The sequence below is a fragment of the Condylura cristata genome, unplaced genomic scaffold, assembly GCF_000260355.1.
Source record: "Condylura cristata isolate star-nosed mole 26May11 unplaced genomic scaffold, ConCri1.0 scaffold00001, whole genome shotgun sequence".
Taxonomy (NCBI): domain Eukaryota; kingdom Metazoa; phylum Chordata; class Mammalia; order Eulipotyphla; family Talpidae; genus Condylura; species Condylura cristata.
The window spans coordinates 65,680,092-65,707,100 of NW_004567102.1; the positions used below are offsets into that span (position 1 = coordinate 65,680,092).

A 27,009-nucleotide genomic window follows, 5' to 3' on the forward strand; every position below is an offset into this window, starting at 1 on the left:
CACCAGGGAGGGCCACAGGTTTCTTTTATGGAGGCTCCCCTGGGAGGTTTGGACAAGGATGGCTCTTCAACTCAATTATTGTGTAATGAGACACAGTTTCAAAAAAAAAAAAAATATCTATACTACATTTTGATGTGGGTTTTAAAGTATGTTAATTTGCTAAAACCCAAACCTTACACATTTTAAATACCACATCAGACAGCACAGCATCCCCTCTCTCATCAGAATGCTCAACTGGTTCTAACTATTTTCCTACTCTTCCTGAACATCAACCAATATCAATTGACAATTGGTGCAGAAAGAATAAGAATCTGTGAGAGGTAAAATTGGTGCTTTGTTAAAATCCTACGTGTGTGTGTGTGTGTGTTCAGAAAAATTACTTAACCTCACCATGCCTTCATTTTCAACTGTGTAAAAATTGTTCTCATACCCTCCACAAATTTCTAACAGCAAGAATCCTAGATGAGACACAAGAGTGCTGTAAGACCCTCTGAGCACCCCTATCTGTCTGTGTCCAGCCCTGCCTGTACCCCCATCGTTTAGAGTGCCCATACCAGGAGTCAAAGCCTTTGCCTTCCAGGAACCTCACACTCCCTTCTTGCTTGGAAGGCAGAGCCAAGTAGAGACCTCTTCTTGCTATGCTAAGAGAAGGACATTTTCTTCTTTAGCAAACTGCTGGGAACCTCAAAGATTTCTGCCCACCCCCATTCCCCTCTCTGCCCCACCAGTACTATACTTGGTGTGTAATTGCAGGCTGGTTTTGAATGCAATGAGGCTGGTGACCGGGATGCAGTGTGCTTGGGACTGGAGGCTCTGAGCCCTGGCTCTTTTCCTAAGCTCTCAGCTGCAGCTCTTGAGCAGCAGTTTCCTATGAGACTCAGAAAAACACCCAGAAAACTACCCAGCTGTCCACCTTCATTGGCAAGTGTAACACCAGGCATATGGCCACTTTGAATGGTACTGGGGAGGCATATGGAGAGAGATTATTTCCTCCAGCAGGCTTTAGAACTTCAAAAGGATAGTTGGTTTAATTATCATCGTATCAGCCAATCACCGAACATCTTTGACCCCCTACAATTAGCCAGCACCATGCCTGGAACTCTGAGGAATAAAGAGTTAAGACAGCCCCAGCCTCCAAAGATGGTGATTAGACAGATAGAAGAAAACACTGTGCAAATCAATCGCACATTATTCTCCTGAATGGTGGTAATGATAGTTGCTTTTGAAAATCTAAGCCAGCAGAGCATTTGCTAAAATATTCTAGGAGATAGTACCACAGAGTAGGTAGGATTAGACCTGAATCCCAAAGGCTGGAATTATTGTGGCTTAGTGGAAAGGAGTTAAGGAACTACAGTATGAACAAAAGCTTTTCCTGCGACTATTCAAAGCAGGGTAGGCAATGGGGATGGTATTAAAATTGGCAAGATTAATTTGGAAATTTGTTGTTTAATCATATAGTTAACAACTTTCATTCAATATTTTCTGTAAATTAGGCATCATATCAGGAGTTGGATATAAAGTGATGAGCAAAGCAGACCAATTTTCTACCCACATAGACCTTATCTGTTAATCTAGGAGACAGTCAGTAAAAGGTAGGCCAACACATAAATCAGTGATTCTAAAATGCAGATGACAGAAAGGAAATGTCCTGCTGCAGGAAGTGTGACAGCATGAACAGGTGTCTGGGAGAGCCACACTAAAAAGGGAATGTTATTAAAGGAATGTTCAGAGATAACAAAGGTTCAGTTACTAAAAATGTTGAGGATAAGCTCATCCAGGCAAGGACAACAGAATAAAGAAGGCCTGAGTAGGGAAGAATGGGCATATTTCACACTCCACGAGGAAGTAGGGTGGTCGATTGCCTAGGGTCTTCTGATGACCTTTTTAACTCTTATCTTGGGGCATACAGAATTATTGTTGTCTTAATGCTGAAGTTTTCATATAGTCAGTACTAAGAGTCAAATGTTTGCTAATAATGGCACTTACACGTTACTGTATAAATTAATTAGGTCAGTAGAAGTCAAAGAGTGAATGCTATCACAATTATCCAGATGTAAAAGGGAAAGTGTAGTAGCATGCATTAAAAAAAAATTATATGCTTTTAGTTCTTAACAAGAAATGGTAAGTTTGATAGTGGTAATATTAATGTAAATTATTTTCTTTTTGCAATATTGACATTATAAAGCAAGAAGTAAAATTTAAGTTCAAATCATAATATGTATTTTCTGTATAGGAAGATACTAGTGGCAGTGGTACATTAATTCTTACAGAAAGGCTTTGTAAAACAGCCATAAGGTAGATCAAGTCCTTCATTAAGCACTAGGATATGTGAAAATAAGAATGTTATCATAGAGACAGTCAAATCCAAATTAAAAACTAGAGCAGTTGAGAGAGACCAGTATCTTGAACAGTTGACTTTAGTAATTCAAAAGCAACATTTAAAGAAATTATATATGTGAGAGTGATGTGTGTGTGTGTGTAGCATCCCTATGTAAACAGTTAACTGACAGATCTGAGCCTCAAATATAAAAATAAAAATAATTCTATAATGAATAGTTTAGAAAAGTTAATCTAGAACATTCTAATGCGTTATCACTCTCCAAATCCATTGTGTATATATCCTACAAGCTGTAGGGAAGATTTTTTAAAACACCCAATATGTTATTATATTTTTTCAATTGTGATGGGGACACTTGTAGGTTGAAAAACAAGATGATACTAATTGGATGTCATATTGTACCTTCTATGCAAAAAATGTGGAATTTTTCATGGATTAAGTCTCTGCTGCCCCTGGGAAATCACAAAATGCAGTACAACTCCTAAAGCATCTTTTACTATGTTCTGTGCTAGTCAGACATGTAGTCTATTTTAAATTCTACTTAAAATTCACTTATGTATAAAAAATTAGATTCTCTAGGCACATCTAGAATGCAAGTGCCCTGGAATAAGATTACAGACTATCGTTATTCCACCAATTTGGCCCTCTTTGAAATCATACTGAAGCAGTTCGTGATGCTTTGAGTATTTGTTGTAGGTTATTACTCTTTTCAGTGAAAAAGAAGTCATATTTACCAGTATATACATGCACACAAAAAAAAGAAGTATAAATCTATTTCAAAATGGTCAAACTATAATGCTTTTAAAGAAACTTTCATTAGACATGCCAATTTTATTTGACTAAGTGTGGTGTATCTTAACTACGAACACATCAAATAGATTTTGTTGTGTCCAATAGTATTTTCAATGTGAATCACGGTTAGTCTACTTGAGGACACCGAGGAAGTAGGCTGTTGAGAGTTCTGTCTTATTTTTGTTGACAATGATATACGGTTCTGTGATTAATAGCCATCATTTCTGGTTATGTTATATTGGAAAACGTAGCATTTATTCTTCCATAATGTCTTACTGACATCTTTAGAGTGTTTTATAAAACAAGCATTTACTATTTCATAGCTAAATATTTCTGCTTTCTTATTTTTTTTTAATTAATGTATTGCTCTGAACCAAATCTATAAGATCAAGCTTATTGAGACAGACTGCTGTGCTTCATTTAAGAGATCATTGCCATTGCTATATTCCATACTTCTCAGTAAATAAAATATAGAGAAAACCACAATGTGTGGAAGCTGAGGAATCCATTTGAAGACTTGGCAACGGTACCTTAAAGATATTTCAAAAATAGACTTTCTCACTTCTTCTGTGTCATTGTATGAAAAGGGCATTTTTAAAAGACTAAGAACAGCTTTCTGATTTCTATTTAATGGAAGAAGTAATAAAGTTTAATTGTGTACTTGAGCACAGGGTATCATTTCCAGTATACTTGATCAATAATTCATCGATTGCCTTTGGTTCAAAGTAATATTAGAAAGAAAATGTAGCCAGTAGGTGCTTATCTAATGGCAGCTTTATCATCTCTATTAATTATGCTTTTCTGACTTTGGATCATCAGGCTACCAAAGTGACGGCAGATGGCGAGCAGACTGGACAGGATGCTGAGAGGACAAACAAGAGAGCAGACTCTTTAGGAAAATTCATGAAGGAGCTTGCTCAGGATGCAGAAGGTATTATGAAAGTCACAATTTGATCATTATTTCTCCCAACAGGACTGGAATTTCTCGAGTATGAATTGACATTCCTAAATTTGAGGCTTGGATTTTAAAAAAGTATTTTGATCAAGATAATCAAGGCCCTTATCTGCTATGGATCTACAACCTAAAATGTTAAATGAGTGACGACAGTGGATTAGTAATTGTGAGTGGAGAATAGTAGGCAATTGAATGCATTCCTTCAGGAAGGTGCCAAGTCCTGAGCAGCGATTGCTATGATTAAATAACTAACAGGCAACTTGTGCTTTGCTATTGTTTGTTTTCAAAATAATTTAAAAATTTTAATTTTTGCAAAAGCTAATTTTATCATTTAACTCAGCACATTAAAGCAGCAATTTAATTTCTCAAAATGGCTTTTAAAATAATTGGTACTGGTTTTTAATGAACATCTGTTGCTTGGGATTTGGTTGTGCCTACCAGAAGCTATATTGCATTTAATTCACAATTCTTTGAGGAGTTAGTTCTTGGCATCTACCCATCTGATTGAAAATCAAAGTAGATACCATTTAAAGAGCAAAGGCCCAGATTAAGAAACTTAAAGAGAACAGATAACATGCACACAAATCAGTTCTTAAGCCTCTATCAATCTATAAAAACAGTGCATGTTTAGAAAGTTGGATAAAGGTTTGTGAGTTTCTTTTTACTTTTGAAAAAGAAAACATTTTATTGTTCTACATTATTATCTATCTTAGATATTTTGCTTTGTAATACAGCCAAATAAAACAGGGCATAACATAAACTTCAAGGAAGATCCTGATGGATAGTTTTTAGTAATCACAGGCTGACACAGAAACCCCCAAACCTTTCCTCCGGCAAGAAGCAAATTTAATCTGAGGCAAAGCATGTCAGAATCTGAAGCATGAATTACTCCTACCATAAAAATCTCAGCTTAATCATTTCCTTGCTACATGAAGCTGTTGTGCTTTTTCTGGTTTTATTTTTCATTAATGCTCTTTGAAAATGACCACCCGAGTCTCCAAAAATCCCATTGTGAGCCGACCATTTTCACTCTCCCTAACATTAGGGCATTAGTAATAATGCATTAGTAATAATCCTCAAGGAACTTTCCTTTCCCTTCCACCTCAGTCTGAAACGTTCAAAATCCATGATATTTTAATCATCTACCGTTGCACAAGAGTAAATCTAATATTTTGAATGGATCTGTAACCAGTACTGCTTTCTCCTTGACACACCAGCTTTTACCACCCGTTCTGTGCACTGAATAAGGGCACCAGCAGGGGGCAGAGTAGAGATATTTAACCCAGGTTTTGCTCATCATCCACCATTTATCCCTCAGCGAAAAGGGTTATGTTTCATCAAATGTGTCCTTAGGTCCAGTGATCTGGTGTGTCTGTACAGATGGGCCATCTTTTTTTGTTTTAAGTCACACTAAGCTATGTGGAATAGTTGTTATCCTGTACCTGAATCAAACACTTTTGTCCTCCTCCAGCAGGTCTCACATAAGATGGTAGTGACAGTCCTTCGTGAGAGAAATTGGGGAGAATTAATCGGTTTGTCAAAATGACATTAAAATTTAAGTGTGAATATGTCATCATTAACTAAATCCTCAGTTGTGTGTGAACTACAAATCTTGGCAGTGTAGAGAATTACAAACAAAACCAGAGGGACCCCTCGTGGCGCAAGTGATTTCCTCAGCACTGTGAAGCTGTCTGCAGCCACACCAGAGATTTAGTCCCTGCTAGGGAGCTGACCCACATGGTGCGGCATCTCTCCTGTCTCACCCACTGCTCCCCTCAGCTGTGTATCGCAGTAGGCCCACCTGCACTGCTCCCCACTCTGTGTCTGGTAAATCTTCTCACTGCCTGCACCCCCGCCTCTGGTCTAAACCCCAGCTCTTGTATGCATAAATAAATAAAATAAATCTAAAAAAAAAAAAAGACAAAGTATCTCACCGAAAGTCTTTAAGTTGATAGCCCCTTTTTCATTCAAAAATATAATAATTGGAGATAATGTTAGCACTTTTAGATTTTATTTCTGATAAATTGCTGTGGAAAAAGCATCAAGATGGTCTTTTTCTGTTTCAGTTTTATCTTTAAATACATGGAATTCCTTTCTCCTCCATCTCGCTTTTAATTCATGGCTACTCACATATAATTAACTTCTATAAATGTTAGGTAGTCTTATGTGAGTATAATTTTTAAAGTCTACTGTACTTTAACTCCCACCAGATCACCACCAAAATATTATACTTTGCTCTGTTCACTAGTAGAATTAATGAGTGAACATATATAAACCACGAGGATGAATTTGGACTTAAAATGGTGCTAAATAAATGCTAGACACGCTGCTTTCCTGTTTTTCAGGTCATAGTAGTATTTACCATTCATGACAAGTTTACTCCCATCAAGAGACGCCTTTCCCATACACTGTGAAAAGGTTTTGCTTCTCCTGAGGAATGAATTTATTTTTCTGTCAAGATACTGTGTGTGTTGCGGCCCTCCTTGGTGGCACAGCAGGTTAAAGCACAGCACTAAGAAGCTTAAGCCACTTCTGCATGAGTTTGATTCCCGCCTGCCCCGGAGGAGACCACATGGCGCGGCAGACCTCTCCTGACCCGCCTGTTCTGCTCCCCGCTCTGTCCCTAGTGAATCTTCTCACCCTCCGCATCTCTGGCCTGTACCCCGTTCTGTATGAATAGATAAATCTTAAAAAAAAAAAAAAAAAGATACTGTGGCCCTCTGAAGCAACTCCCCTTTTAACTACCCCTGGCTTGGCTATTATGATTTTTTTTTTTTGGCTATTATGATTTTTTTAGAACTAGATTTATGATCCACTGCATTGAACATTATGACATGCCTTTCTGTCCAGTGATGCTTCCCCTGGTTTACCTTAATTGTTTTTATCTCTAGCCGTATCTCATTTCATGTTAATTTTATCTTGTTTTAACGATATTTTAAAATTACTTTAAATTCCCTTTGAAATAAAGTAGAAATAAATGGTAAGTGAATTGAAAAGACACATTTATGTGACAATTACTTTCAATATTGTTGAAAGCATCCTAAAGTGATAGTCCATATCTTTGGGTAAAAGACTAACTAACATTCACCTTTACTTTAAAAATACTCAAAGAAGCAAATACAGAAGCAGTGGAGCAATCAGACCTTTATTAAAATGATGTTTTAATACAGTATCACTTTGCTGACGCAGTTTTTGTATACCTTAATAATTTTTCTTAGTTGATTAGCTTTTGCTTTAAAGAAAAGGATGCATTGCAGAAGATACTCATGCTTGCCTTTAAAAAAAAAAAGATTTATTTATTTATGCCACAAGAATTGCCAGAGTTGTGGGAGTGAGACAGAGTGGGGAGCAAACAGAGACAGAGTGGGGAGCAGAACAGGTGGATCTGCTGAAATACACTGCTGAGGGGAGCAGTGGGTGAGACAGGAGAGGTCTGCTGCGCCATGTGGGTCAGCTCCCTGGCCTGGGATGGAACTGGTGCTGCGGTAGCTGTGGATCACTTCATAGTGCTGCATTTTTACCCTTGTACCACCAGGGAGGTACTTAGGGAGGGCCCACCTGTGCCTTTTCTTTCTCTATTGTCATCCTTTTGCCACTCAATTCTCATCTGTAGAAGTTTGTCTTTGCTCTTAGGACATGAGAGTGTGGTGAGGCTTCACTACTCTTCCCTCTCTTCCTGATAAGACCTAGAGCAGGATGTGAATTGGATCAAAGGTCAAAAAGTACATCAAATCAAAACTCATTTCATACAAGAAAACAAAACATAAGCCTATGGCCAACTGGAAATGGGGTTTACCCTATCATTAAGAAATGTTGGTAGTGAGTTCAGTGGATACTGGTTCCTGTTGTCCTGCAAATTTAACTACAGTTATTAAGCATAAAGGGTTAAGCTGCAGAAACTTTCCAACAAAGACATGCTTTGTAAAGAGAGTAGAATGATTCATTTTAGAAAAGGTAGAGTGAGAGGGCCCTCCCTGGTGGTGCAACAGGTTAAAGCACCTTTCTGCAAAGCTAGCAGCATCTGCTTCGGCAGAGTTCAATTTCCAGCCAGGAAGATTGACCCACATGGGGGCTGACCCACATGGCGCAGCAGACCTCTCCTGACCTGCCCACTGCTCCACTCAGCAGTGCACTTCATCAGTCTGCCTGTTCTGCTTCCCACTCTATCTCTGGTGAATCCTCTCACCGCCCCTGCACCTCTGGCTTGTATCCCAGTTCTGTACGCATAAATAAATAAATCTTTAAAAAAATAAAATAAAGAGAAAAGGTTGAGTGAGAATTTGAAACAATTTCTCCTACCAACCCAGTGATCTTCAAACTCTGGTGCATATCAGAAGTTCTTGGAGGGCTTGTTAAAGAAAGATGCTGGACCGATTCCCAGAATTTCTGACCCACCAGGTCCATGGTGGGAGGGAGCTAAAGCTCTAATTTTCTAATAAGTTCACAGATGATGTTGAGGATGCTCATTTGGGGACCCCATTTCAGAACCACTCTACTAACCCGCCTTGTCCCACACACCCCTGCCTGTGACTGCTCAGCTTGGCCTGAATTTGTGCACCTGTTTTGGGAGCTATGCTCAAATCCTAGGAACAACTCTGACAAGTTCTAATTAGGAAAACTTGCCCAAGAGTAGAAGTTAATTGTTAGGGTTCTTTATGTCTTAGAAAGGGCTTTAGATATTTTAAATGATAGAAAATGACTTTCAGCCAACTCAGACCTCTCATCGGAGTATATTCTATAATAGAAATGGGGGCTCAGTGAGCCTCTCAAAGAAGTTTGAGAAAACATCTTCCTTCAGGTCACTGCATTGATGCTTCATACAACACACTTCAGGGCAAGTTGGTGTGAAATAAATGGTAGGAATGCACACATTTTTCAGTTGATCAGTTTTTCAAAAATTTATTTGACATCAAATTATTTTTTCAAATGAAATCTTGCTGAGAATATCACCTATAGAACAGATTCTTGGCAGGATTGATGTCATCTGTAGAATTCCCACATCACCTGGGGAATCCAAAATTTCAAAACAGTGCAGCATGCAACCCCACTTAATCCGTTATAAACACATTTTTAGGATTAATGTTATTGCTGGGAGGAATCTTTGAGTCCTGATGTATCTCCCTGTTCCCCACTCCAGTGCTCCTTTCTTCTTTCCTTTAAAAAAAAAAAATTGAACACAAAACTGTGTGGAAGTGCAAAGTCGGGTTCATTTTCAGAAATTGTGTCACTTACAGTACTTCTATGCTGTGTATTCTTAAGTTGACTAAGTGTGACTGTGACTAATGTAGACCTTTTGTTTTCAACTTCCACATGATATGCTACATGTCTCATTTACCTCTTACCCAAAGAGGGTCTGAGTCACTTCTTATTTGTATTTCTTCCTTTTCAGGTACAAACACGGTGATTTTATTACTGCCTCACGCAAAGAAATATAATATGAAGAAATATGTCAAAGTCCTCTGTTTGTTATGGATTGTTGCATTAACTGCTTCTCTATATTCCAGCAGGGACATCCATGGCAAACTACATTTAGTTTGGAGTTTTGGGGGGAAAGCAGATGCTAAGTACCATTTTTGCATGTGGTATTGTTGTTTACTAATTTGCAAAATTTGTTTTACCCCCCGCAGGTGTAAATGAAAAAGCTGTAAAACTAAATGAAACTCTAGGAATTCAAGACAAGGCCTTTGAGAGAAATTTGCAAGAGCTTCAGAAAGAAATTGATCAGATGATGGCAGAACTGAGGAGGAAAATATTTGATACACAAAAGGAAGTTGCTGAAGATGAGTTGGTGTGAGTAGATTATTTTTTGTTTTCATTTGATAGCTTGAGCTTTCAAAATATTATTTACATTTTTTAATTTTCTACCACACACAGTAGAAAATACTTTGTCTACTGTTTATGTTTCATTTTCTTAGTTCTATTTTATCTTGCTCTAAAATGGACAAAAAGCTTGTTTTTGAATATATACAAATAATCGAGTAAATGATTATTTCAGGTGCTGCCCATCTATAATTAAACAAATGGATTTTCTTTATTAATCACTCATATGAGGGTGTTTAAACTACCAACAATAATTTGTCTAATAAATACATTTTGCTTTTTGTTTTAATAATGGGGTATTTTTGCTTTAATAGTTTTTTTTTGTTTTAATAAAAGCATCTTTGGATAAAGTTATGAATTTATTAGATCATTCTATACATTTTGTCATCTTAGGAAATGCTGAGTAGAAGAGATAGCAAATACCAAATGCTTAATGCTTTGAAATAAGGGTTGGGAATTTAAATAAGGGTTGGGAAATAAGGCTGGAATAGTAATGGTGGTTTTACTAATTCTAATAAACACTGGCTCCACCTACTTGATAAAAAGATGTATATTTTCACACTTATTGTCAACTCACTTCAAAGTGATTTGTTACTACAACTTAAATAATATGGCAACATGAGCAAAATCTGAGAACTTGTCAGATACACAAATTATTAAACTTACCCCCTTGCTCCTAAAGCATAAATTCTGGGTACAGGGTCTGACAATCTGTTTTGACAAGAACTTCAGAGGGTTATTATACATGCCAGGTTGAGAACTGCTGTTCTTCAGTTATTTAGTTTTACTTAAGGATTCAGATATTATCACTTTAGGAAAACTGCTGAGTTAAATGCAGGAAACACCCAAATCAGTTAGAAGGAACAGAAAAATAGATTAAACTATATTATATTCACATGGCAATAACACAGAATGCTGTTCACGGTTCCTAACCAAACATATCAATATTCATACCTATCATGCAAAGTTCTGAGAAAATACCTCACAGTGATAAATCTGGAGTCTTTTTTTTTTTTTCTATTGGTGTGTGAACTCAATCGTAAAACTCATTTATTTCATCAGTCAGATTATGAGAATAATGAGACTCTTTTCAATTGAAAATGTTATATTATTAATAAACTTTATATTTGGATTTTTGTGCTTTAATTATAAGTAGTCTTGCCACTTTTCACATACCCATTTTCAACTTGGTTTAGCACATTGTGAACCTACTTTGAATGTGTTCTTATCTTCCCTTTAATGCTGGCATCTTTCCATTCCTTTTATGTAAGTGTTTCTTTGTGCCACCATTTAATACCAATACATTCTGAGGCAGTAGCACAGGCTTATTATCTGTTGTGGGGCTGGGGGTGTTTGTAGAGCTGCAGAAGGCCTTCTGAAGAAAGTGAAGAAGCTGTTTGGAGAATCCCGGGGGAAAAATGAGGAAATGGAAAAGGCTCTCCGGGAGAAATTGGCAGACTACAAAGACAAAGTCGATGATGCTCAGGACCTGTTGAGAGAAGCCACAAACAAGATCAGAGAAGCTAATCGCTTATCCACTGCAAACCAGAATAACATGACTGCTTTGGAGGTGAGTTCTAGAAGCTCGTTCATCTGACTCTGGAGGCCTGCAGAGGGGTTGAGATTAACTGGGGCACATTCACCAAGATTTCCCAAGATTTCTTTTTTTTTTTTTCTTTTTTAAATACATATTTATTTATGCATACAAGGACTGGAGTTGTATACAGAGTTGGGGGAGGTGGGGGAGAGGGGCAGAGAGAATTCACCAGAGACAGAATGGGGAGCAGAGCAGGCACATCTACGAAGTACACTGCTGAGGGGAGCATCGGGTAAGACAGGAGAGGTCTGCTTTGTGGGTCACCTCTGGGGCTGGGGATCAAACTCACACTGAAGTGGCTGTAGACATCTTGCAGTGCTGTGTCCTAATCTGTTGTGCAGCTAGGGAGAGCCACTCACCAAGATTTCAATGAAGCTGGCAGGGAACGATTCCTTAAACTCTTAAGTTTAAATAAAATTCAGACTGCTCAAACTGTGGAAGATTCTGAAGGACAGTGTTATACTATAGAGTTCTTTGTTTGTTGTAGGTTAGGAGATCTTGATCTTAATGACAGCTATACAACTAACTACAAATATAAGCTTGGGCAAGTCAATCCAAGTCTAAGCCTCTGTTCTCTATCTGCACAAGTGCTTATAATAAAGAAAATCTAGGGTATCTTTAAATCTGATTATCTCCCTAAAAAGTTCACCCAACCTCATCCAAGTACCATGGTTTAGACACCTGATTGGCATACCCCAGAAGCACCAAATGCTTTTTCCTGGAATCTGGCATGTGAGAAAGGGCCACTGGACACCAGAGCATGGGTAGATTTTAGTTGTCTTTTCTTTGCAATGCTTTCTATTTTAAAATGGACTAACATAAATAGATCAAGGTTGAGTATTTTCCCCTTCTATTACTCATATAGAGATGATACTTCTCAAAAATGATAGTCTCTGCCTTTTTCAGACTGCTGATGAAGCTGGCTATTTTTAGAAACTAGATTTGTTTTTAGAAGATAGATTGGTTCAATAGGAAAGGAAGCTAGAACTAAAAATAGACTCCCACCTCCCTTTTTTCTTCCCTCCCTTCATATTCCTTCCTTCTTTTCTCTCTTTTTTTCTAGTATCACTCTTCCTCCTCTTATTCTTCCTTCTCAACCTCCTCCTCCTCCTTCTCTTTTTCTCTCTCTCTTTCATTGTTGTTAAGTCATCATCACAGCATCTACAGCACATAATTCCATGTTATCTCACTGACAATGTCTTACTTCCATTTAAAGAGTCTCTTTCTGAATTATTGGTCTACAAACTGCCAACTCCAATCACATCACCCCCATGGTCAAAAACTTTCTATGACTCCCTGTGATCTACTAAATGAGCCACAAATGACAGTAAACCACATTCACTATTACATCTGAAGTTTTGTCTTCTACTGTATAAATCCACCCCTCTCTCCCTTCTCTCTTTTCTTTGCTCCACAAAAGTAAATTCCCCAGACATACTGCCACAAACCTGTTTTGGTAATAAAACAATTTTCTCCCCAGGGACAAAGTTAGCTTTGCTGTTTTCAAAGCACTTCACCCCAACAGACCTGAAAACAGCAGCAGACCTATATCCCTGCCAACATATCATTTCACCTTCAACTATAACTGAACATTCTCAGGCATATATTATTATGGTGTCAAAAAAAAATGTTGGTGGGATGAAAGTTGAATAAAACAGTTCTAGATTTTTAAAATTTCCTTATTCCTTTACATGTTCCTTTGGCTGAATAAGAGGACAAATAAGCTTTTCAAGCTATTTTTTGCCCCCCTCCCACCAGCTTTCTGGAGTTAGCCTTGTCATTTTGATAAAAGAATGGGGAAGCTCACTTCATCTCTATATGTACATATATATATAACAATCAAGTTGGAAGTACGGAAAATATTAAAGAAAAAACATCGTCTTGTGAAAAAGGTTGCTGGGCCCCCTTCACACCCTAGACTCCAGCATGCTCCATCCTGTTCCATGACACCCCAATGGCTACCTCACCCAGAGATGCACCCCTTTATTTTATGGCAATGCTTTAAGAAATTAAAAAATTAAAATGACCAGTGTAGAAAGCATAATAAGCTTTTGGGAAGTATTTCAACAAGAGTTATAATGGCCCAGTAGCAAATGGTGCTTTCAACAGCCCTTTCTTTTAGAGATGTTTAAAACCAGGAGCCATTGTTCTTAGGTGACATGGCGAAGTCTCTGCTCTCACAATCAGTAGGAAAGTGCTATGTGCTCCCTTATGTATTTTCCATTTTATATGCCATGCTTAACTAAAGACTTGTCAAAAATTTACTGGAGAAAATTGATAAACTGACTAACTTAGCATGTGTAAAAAACAGGGTATTTCAGATATTTATCAGCTGATAAAGTTGATTACCCCAGTTGGAGCTAAATTGACTTAAAAAAGATTTACCTGGAGAATTTGTCCAGCAAGCCCATGGTTCCATAGGCATTCACTCAATGTGTGAGCTTGCTGAATGGGGTGGAACCCCAATGTTCAAATTCTAAGAGTTTCCCTGGGTTAATCTGATATGCATATAGTTTGAAGATCAACTGATACATGTATTTATTTGATTGAAAAATAAGCTGTGTTTTCAATGGAAAGCTAAATCCATGCTAATTGCGGCAACCTGGATGGAACTGGAAAAGATAATGCTTAGTGAAATACGCCAAAAAGAAAAAGAAAAATACCAATAATTTCACACATAGAGGGAGTGAATGGGATCAGGATAATAATTATAATATAGTAAAAACGAACACTAACAACTGAAGAGCGCAAGGGACACTGTGGTGATGGCACGTGGGTGAAGTGGTGGTGGGAAGTCCATGGGGATTACAACTGAGAAGAAAAAATGTACAGAGTGAAGAGTAATGTAAAAAAATATATAAAAGAAAAAATAAGCTGTGTTTTAAATAAATGCCTTCTGTGCCCAGAACAAAGGTGATATGATTCAGACCCAACTCAAAGGTGTTCTGTTTTTAAATGGGTGGGATATAGTTATTACTTTAAAAAGTTCAGACAATTACTAGACACACAATTGTTTAAAAAAGTAGAAGAGAAAGACTGTTCCAGAAAGAGTGAAAAACATATGTCAGTGTAACAAGAAAAATTAGATAAGATCTTTTAAAATTTCAGTGGTCTCATGAAATTGCAACAAAACTTCAGTTAAAAAATGGAGAAGAGACAATCAGAGACAATGCAGACCCTAGACTTTGAATTATAAAGGAATTACTATCTTTTTTTTAATCCTGAAAGCTATTGGAAGTAACTGAAATATTAGAGTCATGGATTAATATTACATTTTGAGGAATTTATGAAACATTCATGTAAGCAGAAGAACTGGATTTATATTGGAAAATACAAGACTAGGAAAATAGACTGGGATACAGAGCACATGGACACATACCATCCCAAGGTGCAGTTGGTAACCAGAGTGCTTAATTTGAATAAGAATGGTTCCTGATACCACAGATGTTATATCCTCATAGAAGCTAGATATTTTAATAATTCACTATGTAATATTGTGATTCATATGGCCTGGGAGAGTCAGCAAAAAAATTCACAGAGTGATATCATCGTATTAGAAATTTAAGGATTGATAGAAATGAAGAAGCAGCATGAGCGCAAACACAGAACTCTGAAAGGGTAAGGTGATCTTAGGAAATGTCAAAGAGAGCTATAAAGTGTGTTCATCAGCTCCACAAAAGTCTGTCCCAGAAAATGATTCTGGAAATGGCATTTAGAGTCTGATCATAGAAAGCTTTGAGTGCAGCCCCCTAGAATGGCACAGGGTGAGAAGGGCATTCCCAGCACTGGAGAGAAGGCAGAGGAACTGTGAGCTGATGATGAGCGAAGAGAAGATGAGCAGTTCAGCTAAGCAGGGGACATTTATTGAACAGTCTGTCCCCAGATCTCCCATTATAACTCGGCAGAAGGAAGGATTGCCAAGAAAGTGGAATAAGTTGTTGGACAAAGAATAGAAAGGAAATCGGTTTTTGCAGATTCTTAATGCATCCATAAGCACACTGTGGCCTTCGCAAAAAAAAAAAAAAATGTTAAATTTATAGATCTCTAGAATGAATTAAGATCTAATTAGAAGATAAAATAGAAATATAATCTACCTTGGTATCCAAACAGAATCACTTAATAATTACTCTTGTGGCATACTTGGGGTGGTGGGGGGAACTATCAGTATGGTTCAAGTTATACACAAAGAATTAAAATTTTATTTGTGTTTCTGTAGCTTATGTGCCCCCCACCCGAACATAATCCAAAGAAATGCTAAGAAAAACAAAATTATATAATTATAATAGTTAACAATTACATCACGTCTACTGTGTGCCAGGGAGTCCTCTAAGTTAATTCTCTAATTTTATTGTTCATTTCAATAACAGAAAGTTATTTATAAAATGCAGATTTTGAGATGATGGTTCCTAAAAAGGCTTTGAGGTTGTGCAGTTCTAATATATTTCCAGGTGTTGCCAATGCTGCTGGTTAATGGGTCACACTTCAACTAAGCATTTTATAGGAAACTCAGTCCTGGGCTTCTTGGAGTAGAGCGGGGATCCCAACCCAGGAAAGCTATTGCCTAGATCTAGTTTTTAATCATGGTGCTTTAATATGTGGAAAAATAATTGGCAAGAGGATGAACTGTTTTAAATAGAAGGCCAGGAAGTGATCAGGAGCCCTGACTGGAGGAAGAAGAAGAGCAAGGAACTGGGGCAGTTGTGAACAGAACAGGTGAAATGACTGAAATACACTGCTTAAGGGAGCAACAGGCAAGACAGGAGCGGTCTGCTGAGTTGTGTGGGTCACCTCCCTGGCTGAGGTCTAACTCAGGCCCCCGTGGCTGGAGATAGCTTGACAGTACTGAGACTTTAACCTCTGCATCACCAGGGAGGCCCCAGCTTGCAGATTTTGTCTTTCCTCTCTCCTTCCAGACAGACATTTAATTCTTGGAGGGATGTCTGGGTATTTATATCGTTCTCATCCAGCCCCATTGTCAACATGAAGTGCCTTGCTTGTGAAGCATTTGTTCATATTGCTCAGAGAAGTCAAAATACAGAGTTGGGTAGTTTTGTCCAAAAAGTATTCTACTGTGTTCTTACTTTACTACAGAAAAAGAAGGAGGCCGTTGAAAGTGGCAAACGACAAATTGAGAACACTTTAAAAGAAGGCAATGACATACTTGATGAAGCCAATCGTCTTGCAAATGAAATCAGCTCAGTCATAGATGTGAGTATTTGATAAAATCCAAAGTTTTGAGGAAGGTAGTGACATAAATACTCAGGAACAGGAACCAATGAGAAAACTCAATACAGGCAAATAATGTTTTTTCCTGTTGAATATAGGACTGTTTTCCATTATTTTATTATTACTATACCCCCCTAATAGTAGCAGTTACAAATGCCCATTGTTCTTCCTGTTAGTATCAGTATTTGAGTGAGGTACTCATATACTACTACACACCATTGTTTTACTTTGCAGTAATAAGGCCATTTCTTCTTCCTAGTAGTATTCATATAACATTATTTAAAGGAAAAATGTAAACCTACAGTCAAACTTTTAACCTACTGTCTAGCGCAGTAAACACAATGATAAAAGTTAATACAATTGCAAATGGTCTACAAAATGCTAGTGTTCATTTATGCATGTATACCTAGCAAATAGCATTTTATTAACATGAAAGTCAGGTTCTTGTTGACGTAAATTGACTTCCCATATTTCCTAATACTTTCAGTAAATAACAGCTTTTATTCTCTGTTTTTGATTTTGTTTTGTTTCGCTATGTTAGTAAGATTGAAGTTTCTTAAAAAGCTAAGGGTGTATAAATGTATGTCATAAAGTAGTAAACAAGTGGAAATTTGGCTTTCCTTATTTAAAATGCATTCTCTTCTCTGCAAATCAGTATGTGGAAGACATTCAAAAGAAAATGCCTCCCATGTCTGAGGAGCTTAAAGATAAAATAGATGACCTCTACCAAAAAATAAAGGACAAGAATCTTGCTGAGAAGGTGTCCCAGGCCGAGCGCCACGCGGCTCAGTTGAATGACTCATCGGCTGTGCTTGACGGGTATGGCATTTGCTTTTGGAAATGTCTATGTATTTTGACGCATGTCCAAAAGTTTTGACTCACAGAAATGGTAGATAATTGCTTTCAAATCTTGATTTCTGTAATTATGAACATATGAGCGATGTAGCCTTTCTGTGAATGAGCCTAATTAGGAGGGTCTGAGCAAAGCTCTACTGGAGTAGCATCAAAAGTCGAAGTTAAAAGTGGATTCGCCATGACTTAGTAGGGGGTGAACATAGCCCTCAGCTACACTTGGAAAAAATATTCACTGTTCTTTATTACAGAACACAGTAGTTGTCTTATTAGCATTTTATATAATAATGCATAAACACACATTTGACTTCAAATTTCAGGTATTTTTTATTTTCAGTAAATCAAAACTATTTAGGTTTTTAAAGGGTGGCTTTTGAAAATGTTGCCCCATACATAGCCTGTAGTTGTTTTTCTTTTTTAAATCTAGACACAGCATATTCTGTGTGAAAAAATGGTTCACTGTAACTAGGTTTTTGATATGGGTCAGAGGAAGGACAGGCGAGTGATGAGAGCTGGAACCAACTTTCTAAATATAATCGGTGTGCTTCCTTATAATTTTGGAATTGATAATAAACATAGATGCTATGAACCCCAAGAATAATTTGCCTGAATAAACCTGTATTTAATATAGGATTCACATAAGATTACTTTCCAATGCTTAATATGCACCAATACAAAGGAAAATATTAATGTTTGATGTCCCTGAGCATAATTCACTCACAGTCCATTTTACAACATTTGCCAGTTTTTCATGAAGCAGAAGATGGAGCAGTAAGCGACAAGTCAGCAGGCCCACCGAAAAAGCCTAGTTATAGCGAGCTGACATTTCACAGAATATTATGTAGTTTTCCCCTGGAGTTTAAAAGAGAAGTCTAAGCCCTAAATTAGCACTGTGTTGGTCCTGTGACCTGAGACAAGCTCTTTAACCTACTGAGATTCATTTATTCTTATCTAGGAAGTGCATTCACCTTAGAGATTTTGTGAAATTTATTCCACTAGTATGGTGCAAGGCTCCAAACCTGCAGTGTGCTGTACAAATGGCCTCAAGGATCACCTTGCTACTCACATTAGCATGGTGTGCATGGTTGCAGACACTTTCAGATATTATGGGTATTTAAAAGTACATTGCTAGTATTTCATATCTGAATTATTTAAAAATATGAATTTAATTTGAATATACAATATCATCAAGTAAGTAGATGCCTCGCCATGATTTGGAATTATCATAGTTACATTCACCTTAATCAATTGTTATATTTGAGTACCCAACACTCTGATGTTCTTTCTTTGGATGATCCCAACAGGATCCTTGATGAAGCTAAAAACATCTCCTTCAATGCCACAGCAGCCTTCAAAGCTTATAGCAATATTAAGGACTATATTGATGAAGCTGAGAAAATTTCTAGGGAAGCTAAAGGTGTTGCACATGAAGCTACAAAACTGGTAAGTGATCAATAATGTTATGTGCACAGAGTGGAAGTCAATTTAAATAAGTACCTAAACTAAATTTCTCAAAGTTAAATGGATTCTAGGAAATCCTAGGAAATAGAACATTTTTTTGGAATCATTTTCAAGAGCCCCTTTTAAATGTACCCATTGTCAATTTTTTTTTAATGCATATAGAACTGGGGTACAGGCCAGAGGTGGGGGTGCAATAGTGGTGAGATATTTCACCAGAGACAGAGTGGGGAGCAGAACAGACACACTAAAGAAGTGCATTGCTGAGAGGAGCAGCGGGCGAGATAGGAGAGGTCTGCTGTGTCATGTAAGTCAGTTCTCTGGCTGGGGATCGAACTCAAGCTGAAACAGCTGCAGGCAGCTTTGTAGTGCTGAGCTTTAACTCATTGTGCCACCAGGAAGGAAGGGCCCATTGTCAACTCTTAACCTACTGAAATCATAGCAGCACTCTTTCTCAGCCAGCAGCTAGCTAATTACCAGTACTGATTAAGGTCTAGCCATTATTGCAGGTGCCTAGTAGGTTTTTATCAACAACTCAGAAGAGAAACACAATCAAACATAACACTCTGGGTAGAGAAATGCATCACTCCTACTTCAGATTAGCAAATCAAATTATGTATTGAGGTCAACTACAATAATACACACTATGCTTTCAAGAAATATTTTGTAGTTAATTCTGGTCCCACTTTTGACTTAAGTCTTATAGTAAATATAGAATCCAGATACTTTTTATCTTATTTAATATGCAAACTTTTATTAAATAAGATCAATTTTATGCTTCATTGATGCATATAATGCTCATAATATGTACTCATGAGCCACTGATTTTTATGAAGTATTAGACATGACCTCATATTTAAATTTTTAACATATATATTACATCATTCTTCATTTTGTATATATATATATATTTTTTTTTAAAGATTTATTTATTTATACAGGCCAGAGGTGCGGAGGGTGAGAGGCTTCACCAGAGACAGAGTGGGGAACAGAACGGGCAGATCGGTTAAGTACATCGAACTCATGCGGCGGTGGCTTTAGCTTCTTAGTGTGGTGCTTTAACCCGCTGCGCCACCAGGGAGGGCCCCCATTTTGTATATTTTTAATCTCAGTTGTAATCCCTGTGGACTTCCCACCACCAGTTTACCAATGTGCCATCACCGTATTCCTGAGCACTGAATTTAATTTTTAACTATATATTTAGGTATTTAATGTCTAAAGAGCATTATGAAATGTATAGAGTAATAAAGATTGAAAGTCTTACCTATCTCAAGCCAATGAGATTCATTTTTTCATTTGTTATGCTGATAAAAATGCTTTCCAACTTTTATCTATATAATTTATTTTTTACTGTATTTCCCCCTTTATTATTTCTTCCTTTATTATTATTATTATTCCTAACAATTTCTTTTCTGTTAGTTTTAGGGTTCTTATAGTAACCTCACTCTTTTGACATCACTGTTCTAGTCAATAAGTCAGAGAGTTAAACACTGAATTTTGCAATAGTATAATGAAATATCAAAGCATTTCTAATAAGTATTTATTTAGAAATGTGGTCATGTGTTCTCTTCAGTCTATCTTATTTAATATTTGTTTTGTGTAATTGGATGAACCAAAATACATAAAGAATACTTGCCCAGTCATTTTGAAGTTTTTATTTCTTACATAAAAGGACAGTGCAAATATTGACAGAGTGCATATTGCCTTCAAAAGGTCCAATAATATATGGTGTCAGTCAGGCTGTAAACATTTACCCACATATACCTTGTATTTTATTCTGCTCAGCCATTACTTAGAAGTCATCCAAGTAATTTTGATTTATGAATATCTACAAGCACTGAATTTAAATTTTGTACTACTAAAGCATTACTAATAACATGGTACAAATCCATAATTGATATGATTATTGAATTTACCAGTAAAACTAGTGGGCATGTCCTTTTCATCAACAATTCAGCAATTTATTTAAGAATTGATATTCATGTAGTAGCAAATATAAAAGCCAGTAAGAATCTAGGTGACATGGAAAAACACTAAATCTGTGTGTGATAATAATGTTCCTCTTGACTCATTTGAGTCAATGACTTTTAAAAATCCATTGGAAGTAGAGAAAAAAAATTCTATTTTATGAACAACAAGCATTAAACATATTTTAAAAATTAGGGTCTACATTTTTAAAAAATTAAGAGTTTGTGTCATCAGTCAACAACACAAAAACTCTTTGAGATGATGCTACCATGTAATTAAAGTTGGAACTGATTTTTGGAGATAGTAATGTTATTCAAGAGGTAAAATTGCCATGTGGGCTTGATTCTGGACACTGGCTAGAAAGAAAACTTCAGGCCTTCAAGCAGTGTTGTCCAGCTCAGTGAACACTTCCTCCTGGTCTTTATTCAAAATCCAGTCTCCAGCCCTCCCTGGTGGCCCAATGGTAAGGGCTTAGCACTGCAGGCTAGCCGCAGCCGCTTCAGTGCAAGTTCTATCCCCCGCCCAAAGGTGACCCCTATGATGCAGCCGACCTCTCCTGACCCCCCCGCTGCTCCCCTCGCAGTGTACTTCGTTGATCCGCCTGTTCTGCTCCCCACAGTCTTAGGTGAATCCTCTCACCACCCTTGCTACTCTGGCCTGTACCCCAGCTCTGTATGCATAAATAAATAAATCTTAAAAAGAGAAATCCAGTCTCCTACTTCCAACATCTTCTCCAGTCCCTGATTCATTGCAGCAAGCCAGCAACACCCCTGGGTGCTGGAGCAATGGCTGCCATGCTGCAGTTGGTGAAAACATGAATTTACTTGGCTATATATTTTAAAAACCCCTTTTGATTGTCTTTTTTTGGTGTTCTCATCAAGTTGAAAATTCAGTTAAAAATTCTACATTTTCGTAAGCCATTTGGGGAATTTTTCTTTCATCCTTACACCCTCTTTGTGTGTGTCATTTTCAGCCTTCCACAGGCACCTGTCTAATCCATCTCTCAACCTAGCACATGTGATATGGTGCCTGGAACTAGCCTATCAGCAACACTCTGAACAAGGCCATATTTTTAGGTTGTTTCCTGGTTATTTTTTGATTCATTGCTTCAGCTACATGCAAAAGAATGAAACTACACTAATACCTAATGCCATAAACAAAAATCAGCTCAAAAGTGGATCAAAGAGTTGGATATAAGACCTAAAACCATAAAAAATATAGACATCAATATTTTAATATTATTGTAGTTTTAAGATATAGGTTATATTAAATAGCTTTAAAATCAATGTCTGATCATTCATTTTTTAAATTGTATATGATCTTTTTAATTATTACAAAAATATTTTGTGTTCCTTACATAAAAATATGAAATACATACAAGCAAAAAGGGAGAGTATAAAATGTACTTAATCACAAGTAATCATGTTTATGTCATTTATCTACCCATCTCTTTACTAGAACAATTAGTTTTGCACAAATGGGTTCTTTTTACCCATTTTGTAGCTTAATATACTACTTTATATCACATGCAAAATTTTCCAAAGTTCTCAAAAAATTATCTTTTCAGATGTATGTAAGACCAAATTCTGCCACTTCTTCTGAAAACTTCTTTTATTATAGCAAGAAACTTCTGATTTTTAGCAGCAGTCTAACATACTGAAATAGAAATTTCTTCTGATATATACTTTACATAAATACTTTGCAGCTTTTCACCAACCTTGATATATATCACTGCACATTTTGAACAGTTTATTTAAAAGATTTTAGATTTAAAATCATCTAGGTTATATTTTATGTTGGCACATTGTCCTCTTTGGAAGTGTTCAAGACCTGTCTTCTAAAATAAATTTCTGTTTGAAGAAGTAATGGAATGTTATAAACCAAGCTGATAAATTTTTACTTTCTAATTTCTTTCAAAAACAAACAAAAAATATTATGCATTTCTCCATAGAGCCACTCTTGTGATGAATTCAGAAAATGTATCTCTAATAAGTTATTTGAGGAACATTTACAAAAATAACAAGTATAAAATATAAAATGTAATATAAACAGCATCTTTTAAGCTTGCTTATTTAAATAGAAAAATCACTGGAGTGAAGTTTACTAGTCTGATAAACTTAATTCAGCTCTCACCTTCACTTTTCCTTCAACTAGATCCTCCTCCAGTAACCAAAGACACAAATATTCTGTGCTCCACAAAGGCAGTGATCATTTTTTTAAGAAATATTTTTGCTTAACTCTCCACTTTACTACATTTCTTCTAGGGAAGGAATAGTCTTTCTGTTTTTGAATAATCAAAGCTTACTCTGGTACATAACAGATATATTTTTTTATTGTTGAGTAAGTCAGTCAATTTATTTCTCTATTAATGTCATGATGTTTTAACAAGAGTTGCTGTGACTACTTAACAACAGATGGAAGAAAGAAAAAAAAAAAAAACGGGTATTAAAAGTCGACTAAGTGCCAAGTCCTCTATAAATCTTTATGGACTTTATGGTTTCTTTTTTCCCTGTATCTTTCCTTTTCATAATAATATCTCAATTGTCTCAATTTTGTATAACTGATTATTAATAAAAATATGTAGCAACCTACATACAATATAATACACACAACATATGTACGTATGTATGTATGTAGCAACCTACATGCAATATAATACATACAACATATGTGTATGTAACAACCTACATAAAATAGATACTTTTTTATAAAATTAAAAATGTGTATGACTTATTTATACATACACCTGCACACACTCCAAAAAGAAGTTATTATTTATAAAATTACAGTCGCTAAAAAGCAAGAATTAAAGTATCTTGCAATTCTAAGAATCTTATTTATATTTCACATATGCTGTAGACACAGCTCAGAAACTCAGACGTGATACTTATGAATATGGATAAAGTATAATTAGCTTGGAAAATGCTGTTTCATCACCTGTCCTGATATTATTGATGTGCTTCAGTAACTTACTAAGCAGTGATGGGGAGGAGCTTTCCAGATTCCACTGGGCTGAAGCAATTCTCTTCATCCATAACATGCTAGTGTTTTCCATCCTATTATCATATGAAAGCTGTGTCTTTTAAATCTGGATTGTTGGTATACTGTTTATAACTGACAGCTGTATGTCATCAAATCTTCGCTTTAATATTTTGGAGTGCCTCTTGCATGGAGACCTTCCTTTTTCCCCATATCTTTTGAATCCAATCCTCTCATTGTCACTGCCTGCCTGAGATTCCGACTCTCTTTCCTTTGGCCTGCACTCTTACAGTGGACAATTGATGACTCCTTTTCCTCACACACAACTGCTTAATTTATCATCCTGGACTGACTCTGATATACACTCCAACTCTGAAACTTGCAATGACTCCACATTGTTTACTGCCCAGTTCCTTCAGTCTAATATTCAAACTTTCCTGAAATTACTCCAATGTACCTACCAGGCTTACTTTTCCACAATGTCTTTCATAAACTCTACTTTCCTATGCAGTTGAAATATTTGTTCCTCCTTCTACACATCAAAATGTCCTGTTCCCTTGCCTTGTAGCTACTATATCTTGTACACAATCATATATATCACCTATCACATATTTAAGCAAGGGATGAATGAATAAGGATTCAGGAAGAAGCCACTAGCTTCCTGAAAAACAGAAAAAGATAAAATGCTTATAAACAAAATAGTGCAATATTCATAAATATAGGAAGATAAGAAATTAGCAGCAGGAAAGTCTCATCAGATGGAGTTCAGTCATCCCGATAATGTTGCTGGATGAAGTTTTAAGGATGCAATAGAAGATCAGTAAATTTCTAGTCATCCAGACTAATCAGAAAAATTTGGAAAGTCATAAACATCAAGAATAAAAGGCGTGAAATCACTACGACTTTTGTAGACAGTAAAGTGCAAACTTTATGATACAAATTTGGATGAAACAGACAAATTTCTTGAAAGTCACAAGCTACCATAACTCACAGATAGCTGGCATAGCCCTATATTAATTAAAGAAATGGATTTGTACAAGACACACACAGTGAGTTACAAATGATCTCACCAGTTAACTCCAATGAACATTTATGGAAGAAATAGTAACTTCTGAAGAACTTACTATTCTGATGAACATTAGAGACCAATATTCCTCATGAACATTAATGAAACATCTTTATAATGTTATAACAAATCAATTCCAGAAATGTGCCAGGATAAGCTATAAACTAGAGGAATATATTCTCAAATTACATAGCTGATAAAATATTTGTATACCGTTTATGCAGAAATATTTTCCAAAGCTCATTAAGAACAAATAACACAATGGATAGCTGGACAAGAGATTTTCACAATACTTCACCAAAAACAACAGCAAAATTGAATTTTATGTTTTAAGGAATGTATGCTTAATTTGTGCCATTTATAGTGACACTATTTTCAAGATAAATGACATATATCATTTTACTGTCATCTCCAAATGAAACTGGGATTAAGGATTTCTGTGTTCTCAGACACTGAGAATAATTTTCCAGCATTGTGCAATGGCTTTTTGCACCTACTAGTAATACATGCCTAGTTTCCCTTTATTATTTGTGTAGGTGTTTCCAATATATCCTTATATAACAAATCTGTTCTGTTGTACAATAGAATATTTAAATTAAGACAACTAGTATTATCACCTTAAAATAAACTTTACCTCAACAATAAGTTCTATAATTGTTCTTAGTTTAATGTTCAAATAATATAACTGATTAAAAAATTGTTGCCGCTAAATGTGTCTTTAAAGAGAGCTATGGAATAACCTGAGTTCAGATTTATAATCTCAAGAGTAAAATTTAGCATTATTCAGCTATCATGCACCCTGAAATACATTTGTATTTTAAATTTTACATATAAGAACCTATTTAATGTATCATTTGGTGTAAATATATAATATAATGATTGCTGAGGAGCAACCACTATTAAAATAAATATTCAGGCACTCCAATATCACTCTATATTCAGGCATTCTAATGTCACCTCTTAATACATCTCTGCTAACAGATGATTATGACTCAGGTTGTCATTTAGAAGATTTTCTTTTGCCATAATACCTTTATTATTTTTTTAAGATTTATTTATGCATACAGAACTGGGGATACAGGTCAGAGGTGGTGAGATGATTCACCAATGACAGAGTGGGGAGGAGAACAGGCAGATTGATGAAGTCCACTGCTGAGGGGTGCAGTGGGCGGGTCAGGAGAGGCCTGCCGCGCCATGTGGGTCACCTCTGGGCCAGGGCTCAAACTCGCACTGAGATAGATGCGGCCAGCTTGCAGTACTGCACTTTAACCTACTGTGCCACCAGGGAAGGCCCTGAAATGCCTTTTATAACAGGAGCAATGTTCTTTCTCATTTCAACATCTGGGCGCCAGGAAATGCTACCCCACCTTCCCCACAGTTCATGTGGAATGTGTTTAGGGATGAAGTCAGGAGATGCATTTAGTTCTTCATTTGCTTGACTGCCTCAGAACAGTTGATTCAACTGACCAGTTGTGTCTTGGCAAGAATGCCAGTCTCCGTGCTCTGTCTCTTTTGATTTCTGTAATGTCTCTCCTGGTTTCTCCTTATTCTCACTGGAGCCTCAATTACCTTGCCATGCCCACTTTCTCCACCTGTTACTTAAATGTTGGGATTCCTAAAGGTTTTTCTCCACACCTTCCTCTCCAACAAACAAATTAATTAATGATATGTGGTGATAATTAATAATTCTAAATCTGTAGCCCAAATAATACTGCAGACTGGATATCTCTTCTCCATAATTCCATGGTTTTAAAAAGGTGACATCTTTTCTATTCACAGGCAACAGGTCCTCAGGGCTTATTGAAGGAGGATGCCAAAGTGTCTCTTCAGAAAAGCTTTGGGATTCTTAATGAAGCCAAGAAGTTAGCAAATAACGTGAAAGGTAAGTGTGACCTCTCTCTATAATTATTTTCATGTTTACTATAGTTGTAATTGGTAGGATATTTTCTCACACAACG

The 27,009-nt window shown here is 36.5% G+C and overlaps 1 protein-coding gene across 2 annotated transcripts in view; it reads left to right on the forward strand.

The window, feature by feature from the left end:
* LAMA2 (laminin, alpha 2) overlaps nucleotides 1-27,009 on the forward strand; it is a 489,259-nt gene that overhangs the window by 382,837 nt on the left and 79,413 nt on the right. For both annotated transcript variants that reach the window (XM_004673842.1, XM_004673843.1), the window contains exons 35-41: nucleotides 3,950-4,061; nucleotides 9,713-9,875; nucleotides 11,265-11,475; nucleotides 16,594-16,710; nucleotides 17,384-17,547; nucleotides 18,885-19,023; nucleotides 26,831-26,933. In XM_004673842.1, the coding sequence (XP_004673899.1) occupies nucleotides 3,950-4,061; nucleotides 9,713-9,875; nucleotides 11,265-11,475; nucleotides 16,594-16,710; nucleotides 17,384-17,547; nucleotides 18,885-19,023; nucleotides 26,831-26,933 (1,009 nt within the window). The remainder of the gene's footprint in view (nucleotides 1-3,949; nucleotides 4,062-9,712; nucleotides 9,876-11,264; nucleotides 11,476-16,593; nucleotides 16,711-17,383; nucleotides 17,548-18,884; nucleotides 19,024-26,830; nucleotides 26,934-27,009) is intronic.